At 38.1% G+C, this 15206-nt stretch overlaps 1 protein-coding gene across 1 annotated transcript in view; it reads right to left on the bottom strand.

Moving 5' to 3' along the window:
• LOC121895205 overlaps window positions 1-15206 on the bottom strand; it is a 45330-nt gene that overhangs the window by 15305 nt on the left and 14819 nt on the right. Inside the window, exons 2-8 of the mRNA XM_042408162.1 lie at window positions 9328-9579; window positions 7324-7659; window positions 5195-5353; window positions 4207-4305; window positions 3002-3030; window positions 2736-2900; window positions 202-444 (exon numbers count right to left, since the gene is read on the bottom strand). Of these exons, the coding sequence (XP_042264096.1) occupies window positions 247-444; window positions 2736-2900; window positions 3002-3030; window positions 4207-4305; window positions 5195-5353; window positions 7324-7659; window positions 9328-9367 (1026 nt within the window). The 5' untranslated portion in view covers window positions 9368-9579 and the 3' untranslated portion in view covers window positions 202-246. The remainder of the gene's footprint in view (window positions 1-201; window positions 445-2735; window positions 2901-3001; window positions 3031-4206; window positions 4306-5194; window positions 5354-7323; window positions 7660-9327; window positions 9580-15206) is intronic.

The following is a 15206-nucleotide window of genomic DNA, read 5'->3' as shown; positions in this document are numbered from 1 at the left end:
TATAATTTAATAATAGTATTTTATAATACTTTAATACTTAAACAAAATGATTTAAGATAGGCTTAGCTAAAAACAGAAGTAGCAAAAGTAACTCTCAACCTGAAGCAAACTGTCTTGTATGAATGACTTCTTATAAGATGTCACTGAGAGAAAAAACTTTTTCTGTGTGAGTGATACTCATCCAAACCACCGTCTGTTCACCTGTTGGCCACTGAGGGAGTAAACAGGGTGTCAGCAGCATTGATGCTACTGCTGAGAGAAATTAACAGCTGAGTACAAAGGCTGTGAAACATCTTTGGCATCAGTTTGTGCTTCAGTGCGTTTCAAAGGCACAGAGTAGATAACATTATCAGTATGACCACGGGGGGCGCTGATGTGTGAGGAGGCAGCACTGCTGGAAAGATCTACCTGAGTGTAGACCAGTTCACTTGAGTCGTCTTCAGTCTGGAAGAAAACAAACAGCTCAAGGTTTATAACTTACTGACTGTTTTAGTCTTAAGAGCAACTTAAGCTTTTATTTAGTTTGTAATCGAATGACATTTTCTTTTCTTTAAATATACATAACCAACAGTGCTCCAAAGTTCCGAAAGATTACTTTTGAAAAAACTTTTTATCTTGAGTGCGCAAATTACTATCTTGTGCTAATCCCACTTTTGTCAGTTGTTTAGAACAAGAAAATCAAATTTTTGGGACTGAAGGTGATGCAGCTGAGGTGGGACGAGCAGAGAGCAACCACCAAAGACAGTTATTGGCTGAGATACCTGTCAATCATTCAAACATGGCCCAACACAGGCTCCTCTTTATCTTAAAAGTGAGAAGCTGCTGCCTACAGTATATGCTTTCTATTGGACTTTGATAATAAAAAGAGAGAGAGAAAAGATAAAAGGTTTGATAAGAGATTTGTTCTGGTTCGATCGATCTGGTTATTTTTGCCGAACATGAACAGGATCCAAAATGGAATCTGGATGGAATCTATCAGAACCCATCTCTAAGTACATCCCTGGCACAGGAGTAGGGTGTAGTTATCGGATTTGCTGCTAGGTACTGTATGCCTTCAGTTTGGTAAAACTGAAACTGGGGCTGAAAGGGAGAAGATTCACTTTAGAGTTTCTTCTCGTTCCTACAGTTTGATGTTTGAGCTTCACTGTGCAGAATCATGTATATGCAGAGTTTGACACTAGAGGGATGTTTCGACATTCATCTGCTGAACGTGGAAAGTTTCTCTGTGCTCATTGAAAATCTGATTTTAAGGGGCGGGCCTACAAGCAGGATTTGTGACATCACAACTAGTTTGGATGCCATTTTAAGGATTTTAACATGGTAATTACACTTTTTTGTGGAAAGTCCATATCGGACACAATACTCTGCTCTGTTCCAAGCAGAGTATTTTTTTATGTCTTAATACCTGTCTGGAGAGGATCTTTAAGGAATATCTCAGTGTGTAGCAGTGATAGAAGAATTATTCAGATCCTTTATAAAATCTATAAATCTCTCCATGGTCTCGCTCCTACATATACCTCAGAACTTGTCAGCCCTTACAGCACCACTAGACCCCTTAGATCCTCCCATCGTATCTTGGCTGTGACGTGTTCATGGGAAGAAAAGGCTGGGAACAGGTCTTTTTCTGTAGCGGCTCCTCAGCTCTGGAAAAGCCTGCCGGAGGACGTTAGACAGGCTGAGTCTGTTGATGCTTTTAAAATGAACCTTAAGACTCACTTTTATTCTCCGGCTTTTAATTGTGTTTAATCTTATTTTATTTCTATCTGATTTATTTGGGTTTAAATGTGTTTAAACTTATTATTTTAACTTAAACTTTGACTTATTTTGACTACTTTACTTTCATTTTAATCTGGCTCTATTTTTCACAATCATCTGTTATGCACATATATGTCCTCATGCTTGTATGTGTACACATTTGTCTTTGTGAAGCACTTTGGTGTAAAACCTGTTTGCTTTTTAAAGTGCTATAAACTTGAAACTTTACTTGAGTAAAAGTACCACAATATAAAAATACTCCATTACAAGTAAAGGTCCTGCATGAAAAATCCTACTTTAGTAAAAGTACATAAGAAGTTAAAGTACTGCAGTAAAGGTAGTGGTTTGGTCCCTCTGACTGATATATTATTATATATGACATCATTAGATTATTAATAGTGAAGCATCAGTGTTAGAGCAGCATGTTACTGTTGTAGCTGCTGGAGGTGGAGCTAGTTTCAACTACTTTATATACAGTTAGCTAGTTCGGTCCAGTGGTTCCCAACCTAGGGGTCGGGCCCTCCAAAGGGTCACCAGATAAATCTGAGGGGTCGTGAGATGATTAATGGGAGAGGAAAGATGAAAAAACAAAGTTCTGATACACAAATCTGTTTGGAATTTTTTTGTTATCTTTGATTTTTGGTGAAATATTAAAGCTGTCAAATAAATGTAGTGGAGTAGCCGCCGACTGAAGCAGAGCAGAGTTAGCAGGTTGTGAATGTACTCTTAAAGCTACAGTTTGTCAGTAAAAAAATGCTACAGCATCTCAAGACCCAAGCCAAGTCCCTGTGTCTTGCTTGTCAACTGCTGAGTAAAGTGAGGATTAGCACTGATGTTACTGTAGCTACAACTTCGACCCTGAAGAAGAAAACAAAGTCTCCCCTGTGCTTCCCGACCATGATGTGGATGCTGATGCAGGAATGGTTAACACTACTGTTTTCTAACCACAAAGCTAAAATGCTGTCATAGTTTTTTCTTACTTTGTTCAGAGGACGGGATGCTGTGGCAGTGATGAAGCTGTAGTCATCTGAGGTTTGGACTCCATTTGGTTTGGTGAATTTGGCAGAGTAAGTTGAAGAGATTTCCACAGGAGGAGATCTGATCTGTCTGCCGTCCTCTCTGATCTCCTCGTACACTCGGTTGGCCTGCAGCAGAAGAAGAAGAGGAGGGGTTTGGTTTGTATTAATATCAGCTGGTTTCATAAACACTAACAATGGTCAGATGTCACAAATTCACTCAAACTCACATCAACATGTTCTGTTTCCACAGGAGGTTCTGAAAAACAAGATTAAGATTCAAGATTAAGTAAATTGTTAAAACATCTGTCAAAGAGAAACTTTAGTCCTTCATTTCTGTTTGAGCATCTGAAGAACTCTGATGACAGGTTTAAAAACAGTAGTAGTTTTCAGTAGTAATATTCACACATAAAGACACAGTCATCACTTTGTTCTGTGTCTTTCCTGTTGTATGATTCTGATGTTTGAGTTGAATGTAATGAATGTATGAAAAGGAGATTGAAAACTGAAAACTGTATATTGTTTTTCAGTTATTTGCTCATTTTAGCCACTAGTCCATAACCAACAGTAGCTAGAAAGATAGCTTTTATAGTTAGCTAAAGCTTGCTAACCCAAACTTTAAAGATGTGTTTTAGCAGAAATGTGAAGCAAATTTAGTCCTGACTTTATTTATGTGAATTTGGCAGTTGGACAGTTTGTGGTAAATGAACACACAAACTGTCCAACTGAGACAATAACCAACATGGACTGCTCCAAACTTACCAGGAACTCAAAATCTATTTTCCTTTTGTCTCTGTTCACTCACAAAGTCCAACAGTTTCAGGAAATGTGCATTTTCACTCAAAGTTTTTACTCAAGTTTAAAAATGTAATTCCCACAGATTTGTCTGTTTACATCCACCTGCATCTTATAAAGTTAGTATTTAACTTTGTGATTAATCTGTGTGATAGTTTTAAACACTTGAATTGTGACAACATTTAATCTAAAATGAAACCAGCAGTGATGACATGTAATATAACTTTCTCCTTGTAGATTAATATCATGTTGTCATATCTCTGTGTCATCACAGAAGTCTGGAGAATATCTTGGTGAAAACAGACAAAACAAGATTCAGAAATGTTGAAGCTGCCATAAGATTAAATGTTTTTTAACACCTTCTGACAGAAGAGGTACAAGAGTTGGTTTATGGTGTTGTTAAAGTCCACCTGAGCATAATTTGGTCAGTTTTAAACTATTGTGAAGGCACACTGTGTTTCTGCCTGGATCATTATACATTCACTTACCTAGTTGTTACCTAGTAAATAAACTGTACCTTTGAAAAGTTTGTCTTGAAACAATACACTGAAAATGGACCAGTACAAACTGCACATAGTTTATGAGAATATTTGTTTCACATGTGAAAGCTTGTTTGTTAGAAATAGTTTCAGATGTTCACCTTTGGGTTTAGAGGCTCTTTTCTTGCAGTACATCAGCACAGCCACGGAGAACAAGAGCAGCATGACGACCAGAGTCAGACCCACGTACGGCAGCACACCTGTTGTAGTTTGAACAGTAGAACAGGTTTATGGTCTACACCGATGCTTGTTGTTCAGTTTTACATTGCATATAAAATACCAGTCAAAAGTTTGGGCACGCCTTCTCATTCAAGAGTTTTTATTTATTTCTATTATTTTCTACATTGTAGAACAATACTGGAAACATCAAAACTATGAAATAACACATATGGAATTATGTAGTAAACAAAGAAAGTGTAATCAAAGAAAATTAAATTTTAAAGTTTAGATTCCTCAAAAAAGCCACCTTTTTGTTTGCTACATAATTCAGTGTGTGTTATTTCATAGTTATTTCAGTATTGTACAATGTAGAAAATAGTAACAAAAAAAAAAACAACAAAAAAAAAAACCTTGAATGAGTAGATACTTTTGACTTGTACTGTTGTATCTGGCAACATGCATAAATGGACTCTGAACTAATAGCAACACCTGCAGTATTACCAACTGAGCTTTACTACTGACATTATAACAACACTGAAATAAAAAAAGTAACATGCAAATAAACAAATTCATGTACTTGCACATGTAACATTAAACTTAGTAACAGAAATCTTTCTGATTGGTTGGCAGGTGTTGGTTAAAGAGTATGTACACCCTCAACTTCTGCCTGGCTGCTTCATGCCAGAATATTTAAAAATGTGATGTAGAGAGTGAAGTGGAGGCTTGGCAATGTGGTACGTGCAGGGAGACAAGAGACTGATTTACACACTGACCATCACACTGGCCTAGACATACTAGGCTGGTTTAGCAGCTTTGGAGGGTTTTATTTTTGCCAACAACATGTGTACTGATGGAAAAAATCATCTGTAACTTATCTAGGAGAGTCTTCTGTCTCTGTGAGTAAAAGTAAAGTTCCAAAGGTAAATGTACCTGAACCTCCAGCTGGTGTCTCAGTTTGCTGCCCTTCAGACTGGTTGGTGGTTTCCGTGGAGCTCCTTCTGAAACTCTGTGTTGTTGCTGGTGTGGAGGCTGATTGGACTGATGTTAAAGAAGGTCTGAGAGTTGAGTTTGGTTTTGAAGTGGATGGTGCTGTGAACAACAAAAAAGAAACAAGAACACTGATACAAAAGAAATCCTGATGAGAGAAATAAAATGCTCCTTTAGCTGATCAGCTGCTTAAAAACTGATGGTGACATTTAAATGAAATAGTCAGTTTATTATTTTTATTCCTGAAAACAATGATGCAGTAAATGGACACTTACTGTATCAATCTTCCCAGTGATTTGCTAGACCAAATAGCAGGTTATTAAAATATCAGCTACATTCAGAAAAATGTGAAAACTTTCCTCTGACCAAAGCCCGGATTATGCTGGGGGCCTCCAACCTCTAAAACCCACCCTCCAAACCCCCACCAACTGTGGCCTCTTCCTGGCTTTCCTTTTTCTTTTTTTGAAAATCAAATAAATTAGTGTGTGTGTGCGGAAATACAAATCAATCAATGCAGGTACTTTATTTGCAAATAAGAAAAAAATATGAATGGTTTGCTGGCTGTGTCTGTATCATGATGATGATGATGTCAGGTCAGGTTAGATGGTGACTGTGGGAATTGAGCTGACAGCGTGTGAAACATCTTCAAATACTTCAAACATCATGGACAACAAACGTTGGAGCAGCAACGAGAAGGACAAAAAAGAAAAGGATATCAAAGACATTGAACTTTGGAAAAACATACCATCCATCTCCACTGTTTTCAAAAGTCGGCTTGCTAGAAAAGAGCCTGGAGAGGACAATGCTAACAGCGAAGAGGATGAGGACAGCAATGCGGCAGCAGCAGCTAGTTCAGCTGAGCATAAGCATGAAATTGAGACAGAAGGCAGAGAACCACAGCCCTGCGATAGCAGGACCACCTGTCCAACTGCTCCACCCTCATCTCCACCTGAGCCCGACACTGATGCGGATGGCAGAGACCTGGTGGCGGGTAGGTTACCAATTTAGAAGCCCCACAATTTATCTTTTACTTTTTACCTATTTCAACCATACTTTTAGCTAACTATGTCAACCATTCAGGTGCCTTAATGAAGTGACTGAGGGGACTGTTAAAAATTGTGCGGGGGTATTTTTTCATAAGATAAAATCAATTGATTTAACCACATGGCTAAATGACAACAACACAGGGGCATGTGACATATAGCGTCTTGCTCTGTCAGAACAGTGATAGCAGGGTGCTGGGGAGCGTGGTGAGAGAAAAACCTCTCGCCTCTCACCACACACGCATGTCAAGTTCAGCGCCCAGCGTTCATCCCTAAGGCTACTGTTTCAAAATCAAAGAATACATTTATTAATCTGACAACTCACAAAATAAGGTCTGTCTGTCTGTTTATATCCTGTTTAAGCCTTAAAAACTGAGAAAATCCATAGACATAGGTCGGCCATTTTATGGTATAGTATTTTATTTACTTGATATGTTTTTCTATATTCGTGTCCTTAAATCTGTGTTGCATGACTTGTGTGTTAAGTGTAAATTACCATTTTACTAACCCATAACTGCATCTTTAACATTTTTATCAAGATCAACATAATGATTATTGTGTTTGACCTATATGTACTGTTTATTGCTGCTCCACATATCTGCATGTATCAAAAGATGGTTGTGGTCAGTATTGCTGGCTGTGTTTTGTTGCTTCATGTTGCTTGTGTATGCCATTGAGCTACACACCGTATGCTAACGTGTTGATATTGTTGCTGTTGGCCCGGGAACGTATTGCTGCAGTCATGTGTTGTAAATCCTGTATGATAGAAGATATCTACAGGTGTTCATAGGCTGTGATCATAGGCTGTAGCCTGTTAGTGTAAATCCTGTATAAGATACAGGTGTTTCCAACAGATAGTAGCCTACGCTGAAAACCTATAATTCAAAACCTGGATTGCACATGTGTGGAGCTGTGGGGGGGGGGGCCTCCAGGATTTTGTGCCCAGGGGCCTCTGCATTCTTAATCTGTGCCTGCTCTGACCTCCAGAAACATGAAGAAACATTTTCATGACTTTCAGTAGAAACTCACCATCTTTGACGTTGATCTTAAACTCCCTGTATTGATCAGGCCAGAGACGTATGTCCAAACCACACCCGTAACGTCCAGAGTCAGATTTGGTCAGCTGTGTGATGGTCACATCCAGACGACTTCCCCCAGGTGTTTTTTTATATTTCATGCTGTATCTATCTCTTTGAGCGCTGACACCATTCATGTCAAGAATGTATTCTTCACATTCGTCCTTACAGAAGTACTTCCTTTCTCCAGTCCTGGTAAAGGGACATTGAAATGTGATACTTTGTCCTTCAGTTCTTGTTAAAATGGGGATTTTTGCATTGATGAGACCAATGTTTCCATCCTGCAGTGCTGTTGAAAAAAAAAATCAATAGTCAATAATTCACATTTACACTGATCCACAGAGTCACACTGGGAGCTGCCCAGTTCAACCAGTCTGTAATTTAACTTGATTTAGTCTCTGTCAGGAAGGACTTGATGGATGCAGCATAAATTCTCACATTTTTCCAATGATTTGATTTGATTTGATTCCATTTGAATGTTTTAAATTACATCTTTGTCCTCATTAATTTGTTTTCTTTTAGTTACTGTCTTTTATTACTCCGGTTTCTTTTTATGAAGTTTTGTGTTTCTTTTACATTTTGTCTTGATGCTCTTTTTGTTTTATGTGAAACACTTTGAATTGTCTTGTTGTTGAAATGTACTATACAAATAAATTTGCCTTGCCTGTATAATCACTTTCCTTCTATTTCAGTAAAAAAGGACTGATCTACATAAGAACATAATAAGTTTCACCTACAGAAGAGAGACAAAGTAAACAAACTGCTGTAGCTACAAGTCATAAACAGACAGTGTGTCGCTAACATGGATTTTGAAGAACAATAATGAAACCAGCATCTAACAGTCTGAAGTGATATTTTCAGCTGTGTTAACATGTTGTTTAATGTGCTGTAGTTGAGCAGCTAATTACCTATCTATCCTGCTAACTCACTTTTCTCCAGTGAATGTTTGTTTGGTGACTCGTTCAACAAGCTAAGGTGCAAAACAAGACGTGTCTTCATGCTTGTAAATTAGATAAGAAGGAGACTTTATGTGGGTTGTTGCTTGAGTCTGTGGCTCAGCAGTTGACTGCTGTTAATTGCATGTCAAATGTTCACGTTAATGGAAACTTTAAAGAATCACAAACTATCATATGATGTCAAAATTAAAGAAGTACAAAGAACCACATAGAATATAAATTGGTAAATTATTTTTTGTATAACAACCAGGGTTTTTCCACATGACAAAACAGTTGTATTCACACACTGTGTTATTGAAATGAAATCGATTTACTTCGGCTGCTACTCATATGTTTCTCTGGTTCTGTAAGAAGTAATATTTTTTTCCAAAATGTACCAGGAAGGTAGTTTGTAATGCAGTTAAGCTAAAACAGTCAGGCTGAAGCAACAGAGCACACATTTTATTATGAGTATGTTAAAAAAAATACAACAAAAAGAAACTGAATTGTGTTTTGTATAAAACACAGTTAGAACAAAAGTTGATTTTAGATAAATGTGAATATTTTTTAAAAAGGATGATTTCTGGGTGTGTCCTGGTAGCTCACTGACCAAGAGACATGCTACATAACCACAGCGTCCGCGGTTTGATTCTGGCAGCACTTTGTCACCTCCTAGTCTCTCTCTCTCCCCCTTGTTTCCTGTCTACTCTCTACTGTTGCTGTAATAAACTCTTACAATGACAGACTGTCAACTGAACTGAACAAAACTCATTTGCATGCAAAAATAAAAAAAAGTCAGTTACTGAAAATTCTCAGTGAGTAAACCCTTCAATGTTACTGATTAAAGGATAATTTTGAGGAAGTAACAAGTACTGTTAACGACTTACATTTTAAAGTGACTCTGATCATCATGTTTAATCACAGAAACATGAGAAACTGCTAATTTATCACTCACCAACTCTAAATAAATAAAGAATACAACGTAATAAAGAGAAACAGAAATAGTAAGTGAATGTACTCACTGAGGAAGAAGAAGCAGATCAAAGTGTGATGAACTTTCATGTTGAGGCTCTGATGGTTTAATTCGGCCTCTCTTCCTTCTTCACTGGCCAACCAGGAACTTCTCACTTCTTTAAATGATGGAGTCCCTCCCCCAAACACACACACACACACACACACACACACACACACACACACACACACACACACACACACACACACAGCTCTGCTCTCCTCACCATCAGTTTCTCTTTCTACTGCAGGTCTGAGTTAATCTGCAAATACATGCAAGGTTTTAGAGCTGCAACGATTAGTGCAACTATTTTCATCATAAAATAATCATTTTAGTCATTTTGTTCAGCAGAAATGACAAGTGTGCTGGTTGCAGCTTCTCAAATGTGAGAATTTGATGCTTTTCTGTGTCATACATGATGTTAAATTTTTAAGTTTCTTTGGATTTTGGACTGTTGATCGGACAAAACAAGACATTTTAATATATCACCATGGGATATTTTCTGACATTTTATAGACGAAATGAGAGAATAATCAGCGGATTAACTGTTAATGAAATTAATCTTTAGTTGCAGCCCTACAAGGTTTAATATTTCAAAAATAGGAAAACAGCACACTCATAACTCTGATGCACTTTGCAGAAACATTGATCCTTCATTTGTTATGACTGTGCTGCTTTCTCATATCTTTTTATGTCTACATGTGAGTCAACACCTCACAAGAACAAGTACACAGGAGTTGTTCAATTTCACATAAAGTCATTTGGCTTCCAGAGATTCAAACACTTCTCTACTGAAGAAGAGTGTTTGGAGCTTATTAACATAACAATCATCATCACTGATGATCCACCGCACTGATTTGTGTCATTATGTTAGAAGTTTGGTGAAGCAAGTCAAATCAAATTTATTTACAGAGAACATTCAAAAATGTTGATGACCAAAGTGCTTTACAGAGAAATTTAAGATACAGTTAATCAAAAGCAAAATAAATAGATAAATAACTAACAGACCAAATTAAAACAATTTTATCACTATATTAAAGATGAAGGGGGAACAAAGGTGTTTGTATAAAGGTGGGTCTTTAGCAAGGATTTAAAAGTGGTGATTGTTGGGGGAAGATCTGACAGTGAAGATCAAACTGTTCAGGGAAAAAGCTGCGTCAACTTCGGATTTTGACTGAGAACATGGAGTAACTGATCAGAGGGTCTGAGGGCTCTATCAGAAATGTAGGCTGGTGCCAAACCATTCATAGCTTTAAAGGGGACATATTATGCACATTTCCAGGTCTATATTATATCCTGGCTCAACTGTAATATCTTTGCATGATTTACAATTCAAGAAACTCCTTATTTATCTTATGCTGGCTCTTTATGCAGCCTCTCAGTTCAGCCTCTGTCTGAAACAGGCCATTTTGTCTCCTGTCTCTTTAAGATCCCCCTCCTGATGAGCCCAGTAGAAAATGTCGCAAACAAAGAGTTCAGAGCAGGTTGGAGCATTTCTACATATATTAACTTCAAGTTTTGAAACTTTAACCATGTTTAAGATAGATATCCAACATCATAACAGTATATAAACAACAGAAAACCACAAAAAGCATAATATGTTCCCTTTAAAATTAATAAAAAATCTTAAAATCTATTCTATATTTCACTGGTAACCAGTGGAGGGAGGCCAGTATCAGGGAGATGTGGTCTCTCTTGGTACCAGTGAGGAGTCTCACTGCTGCATTTTGAACCAGCTGCAGGTGAGACTGAGAAGACTGACCGACTTCCACATAACAGGAGTTGCAGAAGTTGAGACCCGAGATAAACAAAGCATGTAAAACGTTCTCCAGATGTCCAGAAGAAAGAAAATGTTTGAGGAGCATTTAAATTACATCTCTAACTTCAGAATACACCCCAAGACTGTTTCCAGTAACATCCTCTTAAAACAATGTTACTCTAAAGCTGAATTGGAAATTATTGTTATACATTGTGAGTTAAATAGTGGAAATACTGTGTTCACATTACAAAGTTCTGCCTGAGCCCGCTGCATGGGTACTCCCATTACTGATGTCAGTCTGAGTGACATTGTCAAAGGGTGTCGCACCAACTAAGTATAAAACCGCGCATGTACATCTAAACTTGATCATCATTATTATTATGTAATGGATGTAGCTAACACCTCAGAGAAAGCTTTAGACTAGCTGGTGAACATAGTGGAGCATTTAGCAGCTAAAGAGACAGATATTTCCCTCAGGAGTTGGTAGAGAGCAAAAAAAGAGCTAAAGGAGAGTGAATATTGGACTTACATTCGCCAGGTGGACAGAAACACAACTCCAGATGAATAATAATGTTACTCTGTAACTGCTGGATATGGAAATGAGCAACTGTTTGCTAACAAGTTCAACATATCAACTTAAAAGGTGATGATATGTCAGAGTTGTGTTCACTACTTGTTTCTGCTGCCCCCAAGTGGTTAGTTAACGCAGGTTTAAAGGTTCTATATATAAGAGTTATGAAGCAATTTACAATTTATTAATCATGCCAATGAGTGAACAGGTTGTAACTGTACTTAAAAAATGAGAGCTTCTCCGACTTTGGTATATCAGCCTGTGGACTGATTTCTATGTGAGGGACCTGGGCCGGATTTTCCGACTAACTAGAAGAGAAGCATCTATGGTGTATAAGACCGGCGTGACCTGAGTTCAGCTCCCTCTTTTCCTTCAGAGTGTGATGCAGTAACCTGATGCCAGGTGGACTTCTCAGATGGTTTATTAGACAGAACCATCTGAGAAGTCGTCCAAGGAGACTATTTGGAAGAGGGCAGGCACTTTCAAAAACATACTTGGCAGGAGATTGGATGAACCATCTGTGTATCACCATCTATCACCATCTTACCTTGTGAGGCAGCTGGATTCACGACGCCGATTGGTCTGAACCATCGGTACTGTGGACACAAGCTCATAACTTGAAGCCTGACATGATAGATTCTAGCATGATATTGCGAATCCAGCTGCCTCGCAAGGTAAGTGATGGAGTCAACCGTGAAGAAAAAAAGACTAAATTCTACTCATTGTCCTGCCGGTGGGGTCCGTCTCTGTCCTTCCTGCCAAGCCGGTCACATCATGGATTACAACCTCCAGCAACCACCTGTCAATAAAGACAAGTTTTCCTAATGATCAGTTTGCTTTTCTCTCCACTGAGCATTCAGCAGCTGTTTCTGTAGAGTCACTCCTGTTCCCCTCATACGTTATCAAAAGCGGGGATAAATTCACGTCTCAAGTTGGCACAACAGTCCATCCATGCTCTCTCTCCACCTCTTTGTGGCCTCCAGACTTCCCAATCATCAGTGTGAGTTAGTGGAGGTTTTCTCTCTGCATGTGGCATGAGTCAGATTCACAATCAGAATGTTTTGATGTTTTCCACTGACACAAGCCACAAGTCCGAGAGCATGAGTTGGTTTGAATCCCTTTAAATCTCATAACTTGACAGACTGCAGAGTTATAAGCTCTGAGATGAAGCACAGAGTTTTCATGCAAGACTGCAGGAAGTTACTGCTACAGGTCAAGAAAGACACTAACTGCCATGAAACCACAACATGTCGTTTTCACTGTTTGCCATTTTTGATTTAAAAATTGCTGAAATGATTATTCCACTACTACAATTTTAAATTCTTATACCTAAATGACCAAATGTTATTTTTCATGTCCTCCAGAGGACGCATGAGTGTCTTCTGATCTACTACCTCTTTAATTAAATGTCTGACGCAGTATAGAAAACAAAAACTACTCTGTTGTTAGAAAGATATAAAAGAAGTAACACTGGCTGAAATGTGTGAGAGCGATGAATGTGTGAAAATAGTAACTTCTGCTTTCTCATTTGAACATGAACTTACTGTCATTTGAACAAACAATGCTGCTGCTGTTTCTCTGCAGACTTCAGAGGTGTGATGTCTGACCTGTTCAGACCTCAGTGTGAAGTGTTCACATTACTGGACAGTTGAGTCACAAACTGACTGATAAAACAGCATGATGTTTATAGGTGTGTGTGTCTGTGTGCATGCATGTAGTCTTTATGAGTATGTACAGTATGTATGTTTGTCTATGTGTGTCTGTTCCTCTATCTGTGTGTACATGTCCGTGTGCATGTGAGTGTGCACAAGTACATGATCAGTGATCGCGGTTTGGTTTTGTTTCAGCTAATGTTTCAGACGTCGCTCTCATGTGGCAAAATTAGATCATTACATCATGAAAACCAAACCAAACTTTTACTTTTATGAACTTTCAGGGAACAAAACTACAATAATTCAAAACTGACCAAAGTTTGTTTTTATTTCACATGTCTGCAGGAGTGTGGAGGTCCAATCAGAGTGCAGAGACTGAGAGGAAACTGAACCAATCAGAGGAGGGGGACAGCTCTGTGTAGGAACAATAAACATCAGCTTGTTATTGCTGTTAAATAATGTTTGGTGAAGGTTTGATGCCCTGAAAGAACAACTGAAAGAGTTCATTCTACAATCTAAATGCTAAAGCTCAAATTTATATTTCTCAAACTCAACATGGAGATAAAATTCGCAAACAGCTTTTACAATACATTTGTTAGTGTTGGGTTTCAATAAAAAGAAACATCATAAATACCAACTGAAATCACATTTAATTATCCCTGTTTGCGGTCAAAAATAATGGAAACATGTTTATTAAAATATATTGTTAGTAGTTTTGTATTATTAGAATGAGGAAAAAAGGAGGAAATATCAGAAATGCTCCTTTTTGCCCAGTCAGCTTGGGGTCGTGTCAGTGTTTGATTGACATTAGCTGGCAGTCTACTGGTGGTCATAAAGAACATAAAGTATTTTGGACTGTTGATTGGACAAAACAAGACATTTGAACACGTCACCAGTGAATCTTAGAGATTATAACGAGACTGACAAGATTTTGTTCTAATATTTCCTTTTGTATAGAAAACATCTTCCACCATCCAACTGTTCACTCATTCAATCCACCCTTGACTACAAAACGGCTAAATTATGCAACAGCAACGGTTGAATGCAACGCACAAGTCCAGTTTGATGAAATATATTAAAGTGATAAAGTGAAAAGTGAAAGTGGATTAAAAGGAGGGATATGAAATGTAAAGTCAAGTTTGATAACAGTACAGTTCAGCTATTTAGTTGAGCAGCAGCTTCTGGAAAGAAGGCACACAAGTGTTTTGGAGTGCATTTCCCCGAGTCCTCATGTGTCTCGTGACCAGGACTGTGACTCCACCGGCGACAAGAATATTCAAATAGTCCAGTGATTAAATATGTATCACATCAGATGTTCTGTGAGCCAATGCCACCATGATCACTATAGTTTTTTTTAAGCAGTTTGCTGAAACGTTGATCTTCATTTGCTGAAATAAATTATTTATGAGTTTGTTGCTTTCCCACATCTTTTTATGTCTACCTGTGAGCCAGCACTGCACAAGAAAAGGTGCGCAGGAGTTGTTCAATTTCACCTAAAGTCATTTAGTTTCCAGACCTTGGTTTAGAATTTATTTATTAGCATCCGTGACACCACATTGTTTTATAAATTAAGCATGCGCATTTAGTTTACATAGTTTTTAACTATTACTAGTTTGTTTGTTGTGGCTGCAGGTGGAGCCTGGTTATATGGAGAGGCCCAAGCCAAGGACCATACCAAGAGCTCTGAAAGCTTGGGGGGGATCAGGGTTTCTTTGTGTTGAGTTTTGATTATTGTCTATGTTGTCTTGCCCTGTGTGAATATTAGTTTGATCAGCCAGTATATATGTTTCCCTCATGTCTCCTTCTGTTAGGTCTGTTATACCCTTTTACACCAAAATTAGCACATCTATGTAGGTTTTTTAAATGTGGGTAAACCTACTAAGAATAGGCTGTTGACTCCTTTCCCA

This window comes from Thunnus maccoyii, chromosome 4, assembly GCF_910596095.1.
Source record: "Thunnus maccoyii chromosome 4, fThuMac1.1, whole genome shotgun sequence".
Classification (NCBI taxonomy): domain Eukaryota; kingdom Metazoa; phylum Chordata; class Actinopteri; order Scombriformes; family Scombridae; genus Thunnus; species Thunnus maccoyii.
This window is presented reverse-complemented; position numbering and strand designations above follow the sequence as displayed.